This window comes from Epinephelus fuscoguttatus, linkage group LG23, assembly GCF_011397635.1.
Source record: "Epinephelus fuscoguttatus linkage group LG23, E.fuscoguttatus.final_Chr_v1".
NCBI classification, from domain to species: Eukaryota; Metazoa; Chordata; class Actinopteri; order Perciformes; family Serranidae; genus Epinephelus; species Epinephelus fuscoguttatus.
In genome coordinates this window covers 1315365-1337405 of record NC_064774.1, presented here as the reverse complement: position 1 = coordinate 1337405, position 22041 = coordinate 1315365, and the positions used below count along the sequence as shown (strand labels likewise).

The window sequence follows — 22041 nt, the reverse complement described above, 5'->3', positions numbered from 1 at the left end:
ATTGTTTTTGTAATTTTTGTAAACTGTTTGTTTTAATTGACGAAAAAACGCTAAAATACACACCCATTCCAAAAAGAGTAAAGTATACACATGCAGATCAGGAATGTAGACACTATAATTTAGTTTTTATAATTCGAAAAAGCAAACAAGAATCCCCCCCCCCCCCCAAAAGATGACACACAAACACCAAGCTGGAATAAAAACAAAAACTTGCATTAAAACTTTATTTAAATTCTGTCCTGAATCAGAACACGTGCAACAACTGAAACACAGAAACAACATGGCGTCACGCCGCCTTGTATATACACGTGTGTATGTAGGTATTTTTGTGTTTGCGTGCACAGGACAACCACACAAACAGACGCTCTGTAAAACAATTAATATCGTAGAAACACACATGACACCACTTCACACCCTGTTGTCAAGGTAGCAGAGGGGCTAACATGGCTACAGACGCATCGGATCACCTCAACTTTCCCCATCTCTCTGGAAGGATCTGAAAATTTTTGTTTCATTTTCTTCTTTCACCATCGTTTCTTTACCGTTGACGTCCTCTTCTAAAGCTGTGACTGAATGCTAACAAACTTCACACTAGCAGAATTGCTGGATTCAAATCCACCTAAAAGCAGGCGTTGTGTCAGTTTTTATGTTCTTCAAGCTACTTTTTTTTTTAACACCGCCGCTGCATTTGTCAGTAATTAATTAGATTAAAGTGCGTAATCCCAGTGGGATTACTTGGCTCAGGACTCACCTGCTTTGGGAGAGAAACAAAACAAACTACGACACAAATTACAATATATGGCAAAAGATATGGCAGTCAGTCTACAAATACATACGATCTGTAGTTCAATATGGACCAGGAAACATTTTCCAGATAACCAAAGGTAAACACCATCTGACAAAATAACCCCATACATTTTAAAACCAAAATCTTGAGAAGAGTGCCAGAGAAAAACCGACACTGTTAAGGCAGAATTTACACTTGTGCATTGAATCAACGCCATACGTACGCCGTAGCCTGACGTGCACCTCCCAAGAAATGTAACTACATGTCGCAGTGACACAGAAACGCTGAAACCATTTCCCTCAGTGGAAACGAGGCTTTTATTTACTTTAATTTCACAGATACAAAACAATAAATTGTGAAGACAATAAAGCCTCCACAAGAATATCATTTCAAGTCTGTGTGATTTATCCTGGCTTCATATGAGCAGAGGAAATCTCCGCTCGTCACTAGGCTAATTTATACAATGTAAAATGCCATAGGCTGGTGCTAGTAACGTTAGCGTTTTGCATTTGTTTGGAAAACATGTTTAGTAAGACAGTTGTTTTGTCAGTGAACCTTGTGAGTTGTAATGGAGCCGAATTTTGTAACTTTGTTCAATGTTGCTGTTGTCCCTGGCTTCACATGAGACGAGAGACGTCCACTAGCTGCTAGGCTAATTTATACAATGTAAAATGCCATAGGCTTGTGCTAATAACATTAGCATGCTGTATTTGTGGGGAAAATTGTCCAGATAAAGACAAGTGTTTGTCTGTGAATGCTGTGATTTATAGTGAAGCTGATTTGTGTACTTGTGTTTGAAACTGTTTCTATTAAGCCATGTTTAATGTGTGTTTAATGTGTGTTTTGAATCAGCTAAACTTCACAGAAACCTCCGCCTCCAACTAGTTTTTGAGGTGTAACTGCACAGTGGCAGACACACCACCGCACAAGTATAAATGCTCACAACAGCGTAGGCTACGGCGTAGGAGCTGATGCACAAGTATAAATCCCTCTTTCGACAATGAGAAAGAAAAGAGGAAGTGGAGGAAACTAAACAAGTTGTGAGGGAGGGGCAGAAAAGAGCAAAGACAAAGGAAAGTTAAAATAGCAAAAAGAAAGTATAAAAGGCAAGACGAGACTTTTCCAGAACCTTCCAGAGAAACAGAATTAAAGTGCATCAAAAAAAAAAGAGGCCGAGCAACCAATCAAAACACAGCATTCAGGGGTAACAGCCAATAGGTTGTGAAAAACCAATCAGACGTCATTACTAGCCGTGACATGAAGGTCCCATTTTAGCACATTAGCTGCGTGAAAAACTTCTTCTGAAAGGGATCCTATTTTTACTTTCAAGACCTGCTGAAAAAAGAAAATACATGATGTCATCAATAGATTTTCCAAATCTCGTATTTATGACTTCCTGTCTCATGATTATATTTATATAGAAATGGTAGCTACAAGACAAGTTCGACAGTTCTACGTTTTTTTTGTTTGTTTTTTTCTGAATCATGTTTTTGAAAAGTTACCTACCAAGATGGAAAGTCAATGGCTGAATGTGGTTGTCACATTTCGTACCAAAAACAATTTCCTGCCTCAGTTTAGGGCCGTTTCCAAAGTCCTGCATGAGTATTAGGGCTGGGTATTATTAAATTTTGGATATTATTCGTAACTAGTGCTGATTCGATACATTAGTTTTGGTGCAGATACCAAAGCATTATTTTTTAATTAAAAAAAAAAAAAAAATACAACCGTTATCTACACTATTTTTTTAATAATTAAAAAAAAACTTAAGAGGTCCAACTTCCGTACGTTAGGTACAAACACAAAAAAACGAATATTACAGATTTTGACGCTTGTTGCTGCAGACACATTTTGGTTGTTAACAAATCAGTATTTGAGGTTCGATATCTGCCCAACACTTAATGGGGACCAACACGCCACGGCAGCCTCAGTCTCTACTAGAAGAATGGAAGAAATGGATCGAGTTCAATTTCACTTTCACGACTGTGGCGGCAGAATTGCAGTCACATAAAAAAACAGAAAGACAGAAAGGGAATGAAACAGTGCAAATGTGAAAACAAACAATGGGTAAATTCGCTGAAAATAAAGCTTACAACACAAAGGAAGTGACTTTAATTAAAACATCGTTCACTGAATATTGGCCGAGACAAGGCGTACAAATCCATCATCTTCATATATTACAGCAAATTCGTTCCCCACCAGTGTTTTAAATGGACTAGTGTTTGTTATATACTTGATAACTGACTGAACTGAGAGTGAACTGTGAGCAGAGAGGAAAGATGAAGCCTGGGAAGCAAAGTAGGAAGAAAATACTTAAAAGTCTTCATGGTTTCTGTGAGAAAATGAAGCCACTGGTTTGACCGGAAACACCAACACAAGTACTGCTTCTTAAAATTTGGTACCAATTTTAACTCGAAGAAACCGAGCTTTCCTTGACAAAAAATTCCTGTTAATTATTCATACTAAGAGTTGAATGCTAACTACAAATCCCACAGACTAAATCGTATGATGGTTTTTCTTCTTATGGAGACTAGTTGCACTGTTTGCTTTGCTTAAATTTATCAAGACTGCAGGTCCAGGATCTGGAAAACAATGCTATGTACACGCAAAGCTGTGAGACAGTCTTAATTACACTTAAATGTTTAGTTTCAGAAGTCAAATCTTGTGATCTAAGTGCTTTGTACTTAATTAAATCAATGAAACAGGTTTTATTTAACATTTACACCAATGGGAATTAAAAAAAAATAAAAAATTAGTACCAAAAGCGACAGGGGGAAATAAACAGTACAGCGTTGGTTCTCCAGCCTTTACTCAGGTTCAGTTCTCTCAGGTTCAGTTTTCATCATTAACAATCAGATCCTGAATATTTACGGACAATCTTACAATAGTTTAGAGTCTTATCGTCAAGGTCCTTAGCGTACTGTAGGTATGTACAATTACACAAATAATCAACACTTAAATCTGCCTGATCAACACTCAATCACATTGAGAATCACCAGGCCACGGGGTCATGAAGGGAGGGATATCAGTCTTTGCTGCTGGGTGTCTTCATTACAAAAATAAACGTCTCCTCTGGTATCAAAATAGACGACAATCTTTATCTCTCTCTGCGCCGGGGATGCCACGACGCGGCTGCAGCTCTACACAGTCTGCACACCAGTTTGGCAAACCGACAGCAATGCCACGTGACGTAGTGAACGTGTGGAGTATACATTTTATATTTACATGCTTGGCAGAGTGAGCTACACTCACTAAAGCGGGGAGGGATTCTTTGCTAAACTCCGTCATGTCTACGACTCTGGGTACCGTCTCTCTCTATCGTCTTTCACAGCTTGATTTGGTGGCGCTTAAATTGAAACTGAAATGGTCATGGCAGCTAACACCTACTGTGGTGTACAGAAGGCGTGTTTGAAAGACACCTCTTAGGTTTGCTAGAGTTCGGAGAAAAGATCCCCAACTAGCAAGTAAAAGATCCGATTCTTGATTGTCAGGGTTAAAGGTAAAGGTGTTTTTAAAAAGGCAGCATGAGGCCGGGGGTTTTGGACACGTGGTCAGGCAGACGGACAGATGGACGGACAATGAAACAAAACAAGGCAACACTATAGACAGGGTTCCTACATGGCATTTTAACACTTACAGAATGTTATGACGGCCACGATGGAAGACTGATGAGGGAAGTCTTTCCATCCCCTAATCCCCTAACTAGCCAGGCAGACACTGCGCGGTTTACATCCAATTTAAACCTCAAATTCGTCGCCCCCGCCTCAATGTAGCACGGACTGACTGGACAGATTGCCTCATAACAACCCCCAATTACAATGCCGTATGAACTGCCGAAGCCGTTGACGATCTGGCTGTCAGACATTCAGGTGAACTTCTGGTATGTCCGAAATTGTGGTTGGTTCTGCTGTACGATTTCTCAACATGGCTACAGTCAAAAGATCCATTATAAACTTTGAGTCTGTTTCTGGGCTCTTGGCCACAACGTGTAGAATAATACTTAAACTTTAAGTACTTAGTACTTATTATTTTACACGTTGTGGCCAAGACCCCAGAAACAGTGCTAGGCTTTGACGGCCATACCGTATAATTACAACTTCCATGTCCGTCACGTGATGCCATGGGGCCCATAAAGACTTTTTCTCGGAAATTTATATAGCAAAAGAGACGTTTGCAAATCAGTAGATAAAGTTTTTGGGGCATCACAACCCCCACGAAATGACTGATAACATTCTGAATGTCTAAGAGAGTCGCATGTTTAAATTGTTTCATCCCCATTCAAGTTAGCAAAACCTGAAACTAGAAGTTAAGCTATTGGCCGGAGGAAATCTCCAGTGGTCTTGCTCTAACGGCCTGACGATGCATAAGATCTGGTTATTTTCATACCGTGGAAACAGCCGCTTCCAACTCTGTATCCAGGTCTCTTTATACATCCATGCTCTATGGGCCCAATGATGTGGAAGTAGATTGTAAGATTGGGGGAATTTTACAAGGGAAAGTCGAACATTTTTTGGATCCATGCACCACTGAGCAACCTTCATATGTATGTACGGGGCCCCGGCTCGACTCTGTATCCAGTTCTCTTTATACATCCATGGTTGAGTCTTGTCTGAAACTGCTTTGATAAAAAACTTTGACTTTTTAGAATTTGTTGCAGAGCAGAGCAACTTCTTACTTTCCGTTAATAGTCTTCAACATTGTCGAGGATATGGTTGTTATGTTTGAATGAACTTTATTGGAACCGTCACTGGACAAAACCAAACAGGTGTTTCAGGTTCCTTCAGTGAGAGCTCTACATTGGTGCTGGTTGTTTATGCGTGAAAATAAAGCAAGGCAGTTTAAGATTTGACGTGTGAGAATGAGTAGCAACATGCAGTGTCTGCCCGGCGCTACCGATGTTTCTGAAAATTGTGTAAATAGAAAAACTACCAAGGAGAACAGGTGGTGGTGCAGCTTAAAACTCTCCTACATCATGGTGGCATTTATTTTGTCATCACTTTCTCCAAACGATCTGTATGTGAAGACCCACGCTGCAAGATTTGTCACTATTTTCACACATTTGACTTCGTCTGTGCTTTACAGTCAGCATTATTTCTTATATTGAAATTTTACATTTAACACGCTTTCTCATACCTTATAATATTCTGTACAGCCCTGCAATCAGTCAAGAGTTTTTCTTGGTGTCACCAGTTTTCCCAGACACATAGGAACCCTGTTTGGAGAGCGTCCAAACCAAACTGTCAGCACTACTGTGCTGTGAAGATAAAGGAGCCTTGAATTACACTGACAGGCAAAAAGAGAAAAAAACAAAATACTGTGTGTAGTTGTTACTCAATACTGCAGTCAAACTGTAGCTGTAATACTGCCACGACGAGTCCACCGTTTTAGCAAAACACTAGAAAAAGAAACAAACCAAATCGACAGCCTGGAGTAGTCCTTTCAAAAATAAAAGTCCTCCTTTCCAAAATGAAAAGTCAGTCACCGCAGACGTCACACACGGCGCCTGGCATGTTGGCAGGCAAATCAAAATGAGCTAACTTAACCAGAGATTAAATCTTCCAAGAATTCAGACCAGGGTGAGAAGGGAGCAGCCCCGATACTGAGTCCTATCAAGGTCTGTTTATCTGTTGTTCCTCTCCTACCTGGAAAAACCAGGTAACAGAATATTCCACAAAAGGTCCCGAGACAAGAGCACTCCGTACTGAAGTACAACAGGTAGAAATACACAGGTAAATCAAGATTCCTGGCCTGGATCACTCACGGACATGTTTAAAAACACACAATCTGGTGTTTGCAGTTCTCACGCATTCGTCAAAGATCCTCCAGATTTGCTGATGAAGGAGAATATTGACCCTCGAAGAGTGGATCCTAATTTGGCAGACGACTTTCTCAGGTTCTACCCTGTTGAGGCGAGTACCGAGGTGAGTCCAATATCATCTTCATGTTTCTCTGAGTATAAATGTGGCTTGTGGAGACTCAGTTTGAATTCCATCCGACCTTCAAAAGTTCATCAAGTCAGGAGAGAAATGTCGCGACATTATTTGAAATGGACTGGACTTCTGTGAACTTCTTTCTGTCACTGTGGATTGACAACAGAGGGATAGAACCATAAAGAAGTTGGGGTCTATTTCTAGAAACAGCATGAGGCAAATGTGGATTGATTAAGACATCTGCACGGAGCGACAACAGACAGACACAAGGTATGTCCCAGTTTACGGTTGGAGCAACACCTGGTTATACCAAGGAGAGCCGAGGGTGAGACCAAGGTAAACACACTGGATCACACGTTACCAAGTTACGTCCTGGGTCCAAACTCGTCAAGGGTCCAGGAGGAGAATAAAAGAACAAAGCCAATCCAGGTCACAGACACGTTTATCCAGCTTAGATCCAATACATGAAAACCCATCATAGTCTAGACCCTGCTTGTAGCTAGGCTCAAGTCCACCTGCGGTCCAGTTGGTTTGGTTTAGTTCTGTATCACACAGGTCCAAAGAGAAAAACCCAGTCAAACACCGGTGCTGGTTCTGGGTTTTAGCTTCCACTTGGAACCGGTCAAAAACTAGAACCAGGTCCTGGGTCACGCTCAGTCTGGTGCAATAAGGATAGGTTCAGATCTGGTTTTAGTCAGGTCGTTCTCTGGAGCTTCAAATGAAGTCTGTTAAAAGTCTGAACCTGATTTGAGTCTGTTTTGGCCCGGGGTCCTGGTTTGGTTCTGTTGTGCTGCTCTCAGGACTTGTCCCCCAGCTGAGACTGCTCCATGGACCCCTCCTCATCTGAGAGACCCGTTTCCACGGTGATGACCAATGATGCCACCGAGGCGCTGCTCGCCATTGGCTGTAGCTCACCTGGAAGAGAGCGGGGACGGGTTAGACTGAAGGTTTCCATCACAAACAAACACAGCCAATAAATTGTGCCCATAATATGAAGCCAGACTGCTTTCACTGACTTAACAAGGGCAGCACCTGCACACCCAACATAGTGGGTGGTGGTACATGTACCTCTGCACCTGGTTTGCAAGCTGCCAATAAACACAGAAGTAGAACAACAACTGCAGCACAGTGTCAGAAGGACAAAATATGTCTCCTTTTTAACATACAAAAAGTTATCGGTTATCATTTGTGTTATCAGCCATGAGAAGCAGGTAATTATCGGTTATTGGTATCAGCTGAAAAAATCCACATCAGTGCGTCCCTAGTTACAGCCTTCAGCCTTGGTCACTAAAGGGAATGGATGACAGTTATGCTTATGGTAGCAGATGGATCAGCAGAAGGCCTAAAAGAGGTCTGGAATGTGCTCCATCTATTGCCTCCCAGTTGTGACGGAGGGAGTGCAGCTGCCCAGATAAGGGTGACTTGCAGTCTCCGTTGCCATAGCTCCCAAGGTTAAGTGGAAAGAGAGATTTTCCCTGTGCCCCAGGCTCAGCAGACCAGACCCCCTTTTTAGATATGCGCATTTTGGAAGTAACAGTCGAGGTGATTTAAAGCGAGCCAGGTGAGGTTAAGTTAGAAACAAATAGAAACTTCACGAAGCCAGTGAAGTGTGAGTGGAACTGACATATAATTTTCTTCTCATTCTTGAGCTTTACATTAAATCAAACAGCCACTCTGGTTTCTCATCGTTTCAGCTTCCTGTTCTTCAGTCACACCTGCCTCACCTCTTTCAGCAGGAAAAACGTGCTTCACATACAGGAGGCAAGAAGAAATATTAATGTGACTTAGAATGCAACATCTTGAGAAAGAAGTGTTATGTAGCAGAAACGCCACTGGGTGCCAGTGTAACACCACTTATCAGAGAACATACAGTACAGTGTGTGTGTTACCTGTGTGTGTGTCAGTGGTGGCAGTCACAGGGCTGTCTCTCAGTGTGTCGGGGTCCTGGTAGTCCTGAGGGAGTCCCACCCGTCGCACCCCGGGGTCCAGCACCACCGAGGAGCCGCCCTCGCTCAGCGTGCCGTCACTGGACGCCCCAGACACCACAGCTTCTAGGGCCAGGGCCCCAACGCCACCCACACCCACCCCCCCAACACCGCCCAGGGCCAGGTCGTAGTCCAGCGGCAGGTCGTCCAGACAGTCTGCGTTCAGCTGGAGTGAACAGAGACAGAGACAGACTCAGAGAACATGTTTCCAACTCTTACTTACAGTTAACATTAGTACACAGCACTGTAAAAAATGTTCTACACATGTGCCACAGTTTTTACTTCTTTTTACCTTTAGGTATTTAACAAGTTTCAGAAAAAGAGTTTTGACTAAATCACAAAATGATCCAAATCAGCAGTTTTTGAATTTTTGTATCAAAATATTTAAAATCAGAAATACCCTATCACAGAAAAATCTAAAACAATTCCTTAATTTGGGCAACTTATGGTGCCATTTGGGTGTCTTTCCCCGCGAGGAAATTAGCTGTATTTTTCAATAATGATAATGATGTTATAATAAAGTACTGGTGTAATAAAGGTAAATAAAGTACTGTTGTCATACATTTACATAAAGATATGTTTTATTGAAGTAAAATAAAGTGTTGTTTTAATAAAGCGGCATAAAGTACTATTATAATAAATTTTAATAAAGTACTAATATAATACAGTTACATAAAGTATTGTTATAATAAAGTTAAATAAAATAATGTTATGATAAAGTAAAATAAAGTACTGTTATAAAGTTAAATTAGGTACAGCTACAATAAAGTTAAATAAAGTACTGTTATCATAAAGTTAAATAAAGTACAGCTACAATAAAGTTAAAGTACTGTTATAATAAAGTTAAATTAAGTACAGCTACAATAAAGTAAAATAAAGTACTGTTATAATAAAGTTAAATTAAGTACAGCTACAATAAAGTTAAAGTACTGTTATAATAAAGTTAAATAAAGGACTGTTATAATAAAGTTAAACAAAGTACAGTTATAATAAAGTTAAATGTTGTTACAGCAAAGTTATAATGAAACAAATCAATGCTCGTCTCGGGCAAGAAGTGTTGACGTTTTTGCTGTAAACTTGAGTAAATGGTTAGCTGTTAGCGGACAGTTAAACTGTTGCATTGGTGTTGTTAAACATGAGGATTTATTCACTGTGAGGTGGAAACAAACCAACAGTTCTCCAGTTCATGTGTTAATAATATTTGCAGGTCACACTGGTGCTCCATGGAGATACAAAAATACACACTAATGCCCTGGGGAGAGTGGTCTGGATAGGGGGACGAGTGTGACGCTTCTCAGTGTCTGTGATATAGTCTTTTTATACATCCCATGTAGAGCAAGTCGCGACAGACTGAGTACAATCGATATGTCACCCACCCCTAACTGAACTGTTATTCAAAAGAAAAATAAAGCTTTATTGTTGTAACTGCGGTTTTGAGTTGGCCTGATTATACTGCTTTATCTCACCAATATTACAAATTGCACTGAACCAATAAAAAAAAAATCCAGTGCAGTTTCTTGTATCATCTTGATTCTTAAGCACTCAGAAAATATGCTGTTTACAGGTTTGAGTTTATTCCACATCCTCAGTTTTCAAGGCTGCTGCTCACCAAAACCCTTCCCTGAAAAGACACAAGTTAAAAACACATCCAGAGGATCACATTAAAGTCCATCAGACTCACAGCGATGCCCAGAGCTTTGAGGATGTTCATCTTGCACATGGGACACGTGCGATGATCCAGCAGCCACGGATCCACGCAGCTCTTGTGGAACAAATGCCTGCACAGAAGAAAAACAGCGGGATCAGTTCGCTCTGCCGTTTATCCACATTCTTACAGCTGCTTTTTATTTCGAGCTGTTGCACAAGGCTAAGAGTCTGCTTCTCATTTTTATCTTGTGAAACTCATTTCAGATATTTCACAGAAACAGTGCTTAAAAAAATAAAAACAACAAACCAGCGCACTCCTCCTCTGCGCTCTTTTTGCACCACAGCCCCAAACTGCATGTCATTTTTGTTTAATTTAATGATCAGAGATGCCACGTGGGGGGCGTAAACATTATTTACAAATTGAGTAAGACCTGTGGGAAGCAACTCGGTGTCTGTCTCTGCTCACACCGGGCAGCTGGTGAACCCAAACCTGTCAGAGAGTTGGAGGGATCTTACTTGTTCTTAAACTTAAACTTGGATGGTTCTTACAACAGATGACACGGCGTGAGACAAGTTTTTATTTCTGTTGCACCTATCCATAGTAATTATCACCTCCATATATGGCGGTCTCTGGCAACTCATGGGCGTGGATGTATAATTGCTGGCTAGCAGGAGTGCGCTGTCAGTTTACGACTGACTGGAATTCATGAGCGATTAAAGTTTTCTGCGGCATTCGTGAATCCTGAGAAGGTTTTTAGAGTCAAGGTTTTTTATGTGCAAATCTACTCACAGATTTACTGTGATTTCATGAATGAGAAGCAGTGTGTTGAGACTCAATCATCACTTATGAGCCACTCTCAGTGTGTGGTGGTGGTGTGTTTATCTGCAGAGACTCTGCCTCTGCTTGGAGTTCCTTAATCTCTGTTTTCCACGAAGTTTCCGGGCGTGTAGCCCCACAGCGCTCAGGTGAAGTCAAAGCTTTATAAAAAGGTAGCGACCAGATCCCTGCCAATAAGCAGCAGGCATCAAAGAGGCACAGCACAGAAAAAAAACACACAAACAAAGCACATAGTAAACCCTTAAATGATTTGCCCTTATAAGTGATATAACTGATTTCATGTTTTACACATGTCTGAACATTTCTGACAAAGTGGGAAAAACTATGATGATTGAAAAGATTTTACAAAGCTACTTTATTTCTTTACATTTCCTACGTGTAAATGTTGTACATAGAGCAGTATTCAGAAATGCAGACTGCTGTTTGCAGCAACATTTAGCGCAACAGCTAATAGGGTTGGGTCGGTATGAGAAAAAAAAAAACGGTCCTGTTTTTGTGAAAAACCGCATCAAGTCGGTAATACCAGATTTTCACCACTTGGGGGCGCAACTGACTCATTTAAAATAAAAAACGACCATAGGACAACAGAGTGATAGTAACACGTTATTCCTTACAAATAAATGTGCAGGTTTAGCTTACTCAGTCAGTGCAATCAAGGGTTGCCTCCTTCGTCTGGCTCAAAGCCAAAGTGTCGCCATATTGGCGCATTCTTTGATTTCTTCGAGACTAAATTGTCGACTCCCCGTCACTGTTAAACAAACTCCAGGCTACAGTCGAGGCCTTGGCGCATGCGCACTTGCACCCCCTAGCTCAGTATCCGCCCCACCCCCACCCTCCTCTCTCTCCTGCTCGCTGTGCGCTTGGCAAAGAGGCAGACACAAGGTGCTCACAGACTCGGGCGTACTATAAGTGGAGCGGACTCCGCAAGGAATGTCCGCAGTCATTCGGGCTTCCATAGTCAAGCGCACTTCCGCGTTGTAGTTGCCTGTAAAAATGTCCGTGAAAAATCCTCGCGATGTGAAAAATATATGCCGAGCAGTCTTTTGTGTGACACTGGTGCGCGGAGCGGAGTCCGTGCGGTCGTAAAATCTGAGCTTTGCGCGCACAGGGCTTGCGACCCCTGCTTTTAGTCCGGGTTTTATACTTCTGCGTCTAAATGACGCTGTCCGTAGGTACACCGTAACCTGACGTGCACCTCCCCAAATATGTAACCACATGTCGCGGCGACGCAGACCTCCTGTCTGTTTCTGTAAGCTGAAACCATTTCCCTCAGTGGAGACGAAGCTTGTCTTTACTTAAATTTCACAGATAAGAAACAATAAATTGTGAAGACAATAAAGCCTCCACAAAAATAGCATTTTAAGTCTTGTGTGTGATTTATCCTGGCTTCATATGAGAAGAGGAAATCTCTGCCATTTGCTCGGCTAATTTATACAATGTAAAATGCCATAGGCTTGTGCTAATAACATTAGCATGTTGTATTTGTTTGGAAAATGGTTTGGAAAAGCTCAGTTCATTGGAAACCATCACAAAGTCCTTTCAGTCCTGGTTAAGTCCCTGCGCTGGAAACACTCTTTGTGTATTTGTGTGTTTACCTGCAGGGCAGTATGCGGACCACGTCATTAGCCTTGTAGCCCTCGATGCAGACGGCACAGTTGTCGAAGTCGGCCTCCGTCTCCTGGTCGCCCTTCCTGATGGTACGAACCTGCAGCTTACTGATGGCCTTCTTCGCCGCGTCGCCAAGACGACGCTGTGAGAGAGACAGAGAGGTGGAGATGATGGAGGTATTTAGACTCAGGTGAGGCAGCAGTGGAAGCAGCACATCTAAAAAATACTCCATTACAAGTAAAAGTCCTGCAGTACAATATTTCCCTGTGAGATCTAGTGGAGTAGAAGAGTAAAATGACTTTCCACACTGACTTGGAAATGCTGTCATCATTTGTTACACCCCCTCGTGCCAGTGGAAGCAGCTGTGGTTGATTCTGACTTGTGCAAACAGTTTGGATAGAAGCACTTGAATTTCATAAGCGTTTTTCAGAGCCTGTTTCTAATCACTTCAGCTGTTTGGGGGACATTCAGTTTGTTTACAGGCACTTAAATAACCTTGTTACAGTTCGTCTTCTCCAGGAACTTCATCTCTTAAACATTGGGGCGTCAGGGAAACTGAACAGCCACAACCAGTTTATGACCAGCTCTCTACATGTGAGCACTGTTCTGAAAGAAGTACATGGGACAGTAGTAATACAGGAACAGAAGCAGTTATCTGTCCCTCCTCCTCCTCCTCTTCCTACTGCTTCTAATGGCATTTGCAGCGCACCAAAATCAACCAATCAGAGGCGAGGACTTTACCTGGTTCCTGTCCCGTGCGTTGGCGTATCTGAACCTCTGGATGTAGTAGAAGACGAGCCAGGCGAGGGAGATGATCATCAGCACGATGAAGGAGATGGACACGAACACCACCGACGTCCTGCTGACGTACTTCTGCAGGTTCCTCGTCCCAATGGTGATTGTCATGGTGACCGTCACGTTGCGCTCAAGCAGTGACACAACCTCGCGGCCTTTTGGCTCCGGGATCATGATGGCAACCACCTCACCTGTACCTGGAGACAAGGGCAGGATGCAAACTGTACTTTTAATAATTCTAAGTATGTGTTTTCCCCTAGCTTTATTTTATCGTTTTCTAAATCAGCGAGTCCCCTGGACCGTAAAACATCACTGGGTCATCACTGACATGGTTCAACACAGCATATTATATAATTTATGTAATTAAAAAAAATCAGAGAGGAGGGAAAACCACCCAGAGGAAAGTCAGACAAAATTAATACCATCTATAATATCATGAATGTGTTCCCTATCTTGTTCAAACCCTCTTTACAACTACAGATTGTATTCAGCTTCTGTAACCTGTTCATTCATTCATCCAGTCCCCCCCGATCACTATGACGACCAGCTCCTCGTCCACCCACCAGAGACAGCCACTCTAAAAATAAACAGTGAACCCCGACATGCTGGATGACGCGGCCTCATTTCACTGAACATCCATCTTTGTATCCAGTTTGAACACGATCGTTATGTAACAGACCGTAGGGTTACTACACAGTTACATACATAACTCTGTGATGCAGTGACCAGCGATTAGTCAGTGACGGCGGTCAGGTGCGAGGGATCTGGAGACAACGAGTGACTGAGAGTGATGCATGAAGCTGTTTGGAGAAGGAAGATAAAAGCAGAGGAAGATGTTTCTGTGACTCCTTCAGGGTAAACAGAGGTCAAAGGTCAGCTGCTTATGATTCAGTGCATTGTTCGAGGACACCAGCAGAAGAGTGTGTGCCAAACCACGGCCGTTACATCGAGGCTGGTCTGATTGTGGCAATTCGGTAAATTCTGAGGCTATTCTTGTGACTGAGGTCTGACTAACACGCCCTCATGTGACTCCAAGGGGTGGAGGACAAACTCTCCAGAGGAGGATTCACTTCCAATTGGAGACATAACTTAGGTTGAAACAAGTCAAAGTTTAATTCCCGTGTTAAATATTTACCGTGAAAAGCTGCTGCGAGCATGTACAAAGGGAAGCTACACAGTGCGGTGAATTCCTTCAGCGGAGCGGCCGAGAATGCGACGCTGTGTCGACACAAGTTTACACCTAATTAGTCACTGATGCAGACAGATGTTTGTGCCAACAGGCTGGTGATGAACTACAAGAGAAGCTGATGGCACAATCTTTTTCACTACGACGCTAACAGCAAGTGAAGTGGACGGATAGCGAATCAGGCAACAGTCTACAAAAATCACTGTTCTGTGTGTACCTTAGTTTCGGGGTCGTGGTTGGGTACATTTTTGATACAGCATGCAGGGCTGGAAACACCACCTGTGCATGGACGGTAGTGCACGGAAAATCTGAGCTGATATTGTGGAGACATAACTTTTGTGTGTTTGCTCAGAAGTTGATATGCTTCCTCTGTGTGTGTGTGTGTGTGTTTGCAGTTTGGCCGACCACAAGTTGGATGTGTTTCCCCGAGGCGGGCACTGAACTCACATCAACCGCAACAAGCACAAACAGCAACTAAATTGATTAGTCTGCCTAAAAATACACCCAGGGATCAATGTCTCCCTCTCCCACACATTTCTACTTCTATCCCCGCTGAAGTTACACACCGCCAAGCCGTCGACCTAACCTTAATCTGAACCATCACACCAAGTAGGGACTCCCAAACACTCCTGTGAAGAAGTGAGAACTCCTTTTTAAAAAGGTCTAAAGCTTGCTCCTCATCCTGTCTCTGAACTCTTTTCATAACTTTAGAAAACTCTTTGTTGTGTCGACGTGCTTGTTGGTCTGAGCTGCAGCTTTAAACTAATCTGTGGGATGAACTGAGGAATGATGAAACCAGCTGATTCCAGGTGGATTAACGCTCTTTCACTGCTGAGAGGTCTGACTGGACGAGGGATGCACCAGTTCAACATTTTCTCCCCCAGCGCCGATTCTGACCTGACACCAGTGACACTGGAGTCTCCCTCCACTTAAAAACGGTTGTTATGGAGTTTCACAAACAGTTAACGATGCTAACGGGAGATTACGGCTCAAAGCTGAGCCACTTTCTCGCTGCAGTGACCTGAGGGGAGACCGGAGGGTGGTCACCATGTTTCCTCAGCAACACTGTTGAGACGGGACAGCGTTATAAATGCTAATCGCAGATTGAGCGGTGCCGCTAGCTAGCTTTTAATGCAGTAAACTGAAGTGTAGCAAAATTAACCTACAGACTGACATGTGTAACACGTTAAATATATCTTCCGTGGTAAACCCATTAACAGCACAACTCTTTCGCCCCTTGCGCCTTACCTGGCGCACCGTTTAAGAGCATAACTGGAGTTGGACACACGATGAACTAGGGGTCGGAATCAAAAGAGGCTCCACGATATGATGTTATTGTGATTTTAAATACGTTACAATAGGCTAAGTATTACAATAAAATATATTGCGATATATTACCTTTTTTCAACTGTAAATTAGGTCCCCAGAGAAAAACGTTGTCAACATCTGTTTTACTTCATAAAATAAAGTTTTCTCCAGAACACGCTGGAGGGATTACATATCTCATCTGGCCTGGGAACGCCTCGGGGTCCCCCAGGAGGAGCTGGAAAGTGTTACTGGGGAGAGGGACGTCTGGGGTGCTTTGGTTGGCCTGCTGCCAAGCGGACGAAGCTTTTTATTTCTCTTCAGCCATTTTTTGACTGAAAATACATCAGATTATATTATTCTAGAATGCTATCTAAAGTTTAATTTGTATTTGTAATATTAAAAATGTATATAATTTTAAAAAAATCGATACTGTAGCCCCTAGTTGATCCGAGGCGCCCGATTTTCCACCTCGTAAGGTAGTCGTATTGGCGGAACCTTTTAGTTTAAATAGACCGAGGTGGGAGGGGCTGTTGATGACTTGTGGGAGGAGCTGTTGATGACGCCGCACGTGCAACCCACTGGCGGTGGATAAACAGGAAACAGCTGATAGCAGGAATTAGCGAGCAGCTAGTAGCAAGAGGGAAACGCAAACCTGACAGACACTGTAAAGATGAGCGACTGGGGAGACAAGGAATTGTGCGCCCTCCTTGTCTTCGCAAATGAAGAGGCCATTAACCATCAGATGACGGGGACAGTGAAGGACGGGCTAACTTACAAGAGAATCGCCGAAGGAATGACCAGCCGCGGCTTCCCTCCCACGTCACTGTTTACGTCACACGCTGAGCTACACGTTTTGTTACTTGCTCACGCCCCCCAACGCTTAGCATCTTGGTTTGGCTCCCTCACTACACAGAGTAAATCTAAGGTGGTTAGCACTGTCGCCTCACAGCAAGAGGGTTCCCGGTTCGATCCCGGGCGTGGGAGCCCTTCTGTGCTGAGTTTGCATGTTCTCCCCGTGTCAACGTGGGTTCTCTCTGGGCACTCCGGCTTCCTCCCACAGTCCAAAGACATGTAGATTGGAGATTAGGTTCACTGATAACTCTAAATTGTCCGTAGGTGTGAATGTGAGTGTGAATGGTTGTCTGTCTCTATGTGTCAGCCCTGTGATAGTCTGGCGACCTGTCCAGGGTGAATCCTGCCTCTTGCCTAATGTCAGCTGGGATAGGCTCCAGCCCCCCCACGACCCTCAAGAGAATGACGCGGTTAGAAGATGGATGGATGGATGGATAAAAGCAGCCATGAAGGTGATCGGTACAAAAAATGATCCGTCCCTTCACATCACTTACGAAGAATCTGTACTCAAACAATCTCATCGTATCCTGAATGATCCTTCACATGTTCTGCTCCCAGAGTATGAACTCCTGCCTTCGGGTAGAAGATATAGAGCCTGTAGGTATAAAACCAACCGGTACAGGTTCTCCTTCCTTCCAGCATCAATTCATGTTCTTAACAAACAACCTGCTCAATCTCAGTTTTAAATCAAAAACAGCACTTGGTTCCTGCCTGTGGTTTTATTATGGTGCTTATCCTATCTTTGATTATTTGATCACTTTTGAACTTGTGCAATAAATTCTTGCTGGGTCATGTGCAATAATCTTTTTATGTTTTTATGTCATGTCATTGCCATGTTATCTGTGTACTGGTCCCTGCACAGGTCACTTTTCGAACTGTGCAATACTTGATTCCTACACAAACCACTTTTTCTTTGCTGGGTCATGTGCAAAAAAAAAAAAAATCGGCTGGACTATCCAGATACCATCTAAGCACTGAACTGTCCTTGTATGTTCTTATGTCTTGTCTTGAATGCTGTTTATAATTCAAATGTTAATGTCATTTGTACTCTAAATTGTGAGCCACAGCTGCCTTGTTGTCACAAAGACAAATTTCCTCTGTGAGGACAATAAAGTTATTCTGATTCTGACTGACTGTCAGATTTAAAAGTTGGAGTTTGCATGTTCTCCTGGCGCTCCAGTTTCCTCCCTCAGTCCAAACACATGCAGGTTAACTGGTGACGAATAAGAGTGTGAATGGTTGTCTGTCTCTATGTGTCAGCCCTGTGATAGTGTGGTGACCTGTCCATGGTGAACCCGGCCTCTCACCCAGTGTTAGCTGGGATAGGCTCCAGCCCCCTGTGACCCTCGAGAGGATACGCGGTTATGGAAAATGAACGATGAATGAATTTATCTTGATGTATCCTGGTAATTACAACATTTATAATCAATAGTTGCAGCACTAGAGAAGCATCACAAGCAGCATTTAATAATAATCAGATAAACTCCAAACAACTCCACAAGTGGTATGAATAAGTATCCGGATAACAAGTGTGATATTGAGCCCAGAACAGATGGTGTGCTGGGGGGGAAATCTCTGTAATGCGTGCTCATGCATCCAGGGAAAGATTCCCAGGAAGAAAAAGGGAAATCTCCTCTGGAATATGAACTGCAGCTGCGGTCAGAAAATAACCCTGACAGTTAACAAAAAACCATGAGAAAGTGGATTTAAAGTAAATACACAGTGTGTTATTCGTGTTTGTGGGTCTGGGGTCTCCCTGAAGGAGTTTCCAGCTGACGGAGGAGCAGCTGTGAGTCTGTTACTTCACTGACAGAGTGAATAAAAACAACAGTTTAGACTGGAGGACCTCAGACTGATACAACAGCACAGTCAGTCTGTTATATAACTCAGCACTTCATCATCGTATCTGCTGAGCTTCTCTGGACACAAATCGAATCAGCAGAGCGAGTTTTCCACAACCAGCTGATGTGGATACAGCAGGACACGCTGAATAATAATACATCTAATATATAAATGAATCTGAGTGTTGCAACACAGCAGCACACTAAGCCCCGTTTCCACCAAACACTTTGGTACCTTTGGACCCAAAAGTAACCCTTCAGACATGGCACCTAGACCCTGGTGTTTCCACTGCAAACAGTACTCTTAAAAGAAGTTCAGAGCTCTCCTGCAAAAACAAAGTTGGCAAAAAGCTTCATTCTCCTTAAAATCAATTACTGAAAGGCGCCTCCAGCTGCTGACATGTTTTCAGTGTGATCAAGGCCTAAGAATGATTAGATAGTGTGCCTATGACCCAGATTTCTATCTACTGGCTCAAACTGAATAATCAAGGTAATATAATAATAATAATAATAATAATAATAATAATCACAGTCTCCAAGCAGCCAGTGGTGTTTGAGAGAAGTTCAGTTCACTGTGGTACAAAAACAGAGATAAGCTGCAACTTTTGCACATTTGAGAGGCAGAAACCAGGAAATGTGTCCAGATAAAAACAAGATCGCACCGATTTGTCTCAGAGGTGACTGCTGTGCAGCAGCTGCATGCAACAGTAACTCAGAGTCAGATTCTGTTGCAATATTAACAGTTTAACAAAATAAAATCGACCACAAATGACACATTTAAACAGCTCCCAAACACAAAAAATGTCCCCTGGGATCTATAGATATAAATGAACAGGTGATTTCCTTCTTTTAGTAAAATCCTAAATGACTGAGTTGTTGTTTTCCACCTGGACCTTTATGCTCTGCCATTTCTCCTCTAATCATCATGCTGTAACCTGTGACAGGCTGCTATGATACCACAACTATCACACACTCACATATATGGAGTTTATCCATGCAGGTTTACGATGACTGAGCTCCCTCTGAGTGGTAAGCATCGACGCAGAAGCGACGCTAAGACATGTAGCTACACGTCGCAGCGAGGCAGACCTCCTGTCTGTTTCTGTAAGCTGAAACCATTTCCCTCAGTGGAAATGAAGCTTTTATTTACTTTAATTTCAGGGATAAGAAACAATAAATTGTGAGGCCGATAAAGCCTCCACAAAAAAAGCATTTTACATCCTGTGTGTGATTTATCCTGGCTTCGTATGAGCAGAGGAAACCTTCGCTCGTCGCTAGGCTAATTTATACAATGTAAAATGCCATAGGCTTGTGCTAATAACGTTAGCATGTTGTATCGAAATGAGAGATCATTTTTGTTTTTTACTGAATATTTGAGACAAACTGTGAAACTACATCACTTATTTTGTTGCAATTGTAACTGAGTTACTTGTAATTACTTACTGCTCAACCGTGTGCACCAGTCGTCATGTGTGACACAGTGAAGCGAGCACCTTTCTGATCACCAGTGAGGTAAAAACAAGACGGGGTTGTTGGGGGGCCTCTGTGGGCTAATGTGCCCCGAGTCTGGGACCGCCTCTGCCTTTATCCACTGTGTGTAATAATGTGTATTAATTATTCTGCACCTGCACACCTGAACCACTGTGACCATGACAATCACTGTAGGTTTAAGAAGTTATAACAGTGGTAAGTATTAACATAAACTCACTGACTGATGAGTTTAATTAAACATGATTTAATGCGCATGTAGTGCTGAGATGAGGAGGGTCAGGGTACCTAGATGAGGCATCGTGATGGTGTCGTTAGCATTAGCGGACCCCACGTTAAAGATGACCACCGCCGAGGCGTTGTGGGCTGCAGCGTGGCGGATCTTGTCCTTGTAGGTGCAGTTACCCCGGGCTATCAGCGCCACCCAGGCCCCGGCCTGTGCGGGCACCGCGAACCGGGTGTTGGGGTCGCAGGCCTGGCGGTCGTGCGGGGAGGCGGGCAGGACCACCACCCCCTTGGCGTCCCGCTTGGGAGAGTGCTCCCCGTAGCGACCGCACTCCGTCTTCTCGGTGCGGAGCTCCGAGGTGGCCGGGTCCACGTAGGTGATGTTGACGAAGGCGGTGTACCACTCCTCCCGCTCGGCCACGGTGAAGTCCAGGCACAGCAGGTGGACGAAGCAGAAGGAGAGCAGCCACGTAGAGAGGGCCAGGCTGCGGCAGGCCGCCACCAGAGAGCCCGGGGCCATGGTGATCCTCCCCGGTGAGAGCGAATCGTCCGTCGGTCGGTCGCAGGAGCCCGATAGCGTCGACGCCGCAGACGCCTACTCCACCATGCTACCAGCCCACCGTTATTTAATCCGCCTGTCTTTCTAGCCTCGACGCCCACTCCTCACCGCCCGCTCCCGGCTCTTATTTTTACCGTTTTACGGTGTTTTCAGCCGCTCCCCACCGCCGCTCTCAGGCTACCTAGCATCAGACGCCTGTTGGCCGTCTCCATTTCCAACCGTTACAGAGAACAACACAAAAAACACCCACGGGAGAAGCTTCACACCGGAGACAGCTGCGGACACAGACAACCGTTAAAACGACGTTAGTGAACGTTAACGAAATAAAACAGCACGCAGTTCACAGCACGACGAGGTTAACGCTTAATAATTGTTGAATATTTAAAGCTGCATTGTTTTGACTGGGCCTGAACGGACCAGCGGTAAACTGCCGGTAATCTGACACCACTTCCGGTTCTTTATTTCAAAATAAATGCCGCGAATTTATTTTCTTTTTTTATCATTCAAAGCAAATTTCAGAGACTTTTTACAATACTGGGACAAATATTTGTAGCTTCACTAAGGTTTAAAAATAAATTTGAGTCTTTTTTTGTATTTGAGAATTTAAATTGATTTTTTTGTTTTGTCATGTTTTATTCTATAATAATTAGGGACTGTTCATCACTCGTGAAGGGCATTTGTTTTACGTAGATTTAAAAAAAAAAAACATGCCCTCAAAACCTGCCCCAAAATAATAACAATTTAAAAAATAATAATTCTATTAATAATAACTTTATTTATATAGCACAATTCATGCATAAAATATAACACAAAGTGATCAATATAAAAGAAGGTTTGCAAAAAAAATATATAAATAAATAAAATGAAAATCGCCAAAATCAGAAATTTTATTTTAGGGGATTTTTATTTAATTTTTTTTTTTTTTTTTTAGGGACTGGCTGTTATTTATGAGGGGGTGGGGCAAAAAGAGGGAAGTATGTCTACTATATATTTTT

The 22041-nt window shown here is 42.9% G+C and overlaps 1 protein-coding gene across 1 annotated transcript; it reads right to left on the bottom strand.

Moving 5' to 3' along the window:
• Positions 1–192: 192 nt before the first annotated feature.
• On the bottom strand, positions 193–21478 carry rnf150b (ring finger protein 150b). The gene is made up of 6 exons (XM_049567944.1): positions 20551–21478; positions 13534–13784; positions 12780–12934; positions 10381–10477; positions 8604–8865; positions 193–7629 (listed from the first exon to the last, which is right to left on the bottom strand). The coding sequence occupies exons 1-6, from the start codon at positions 21005–21007 to the stop codon at positions 7511–7513; spliced, it is 1341 nt and encodes a 446-aa protein (XP_049423901.1). The 5' UTR covers positions 21008–21478; the 3' UTR covers positions 193–7510.
• Positions 21479–22041: the final 563 nt, after the last annotated feature.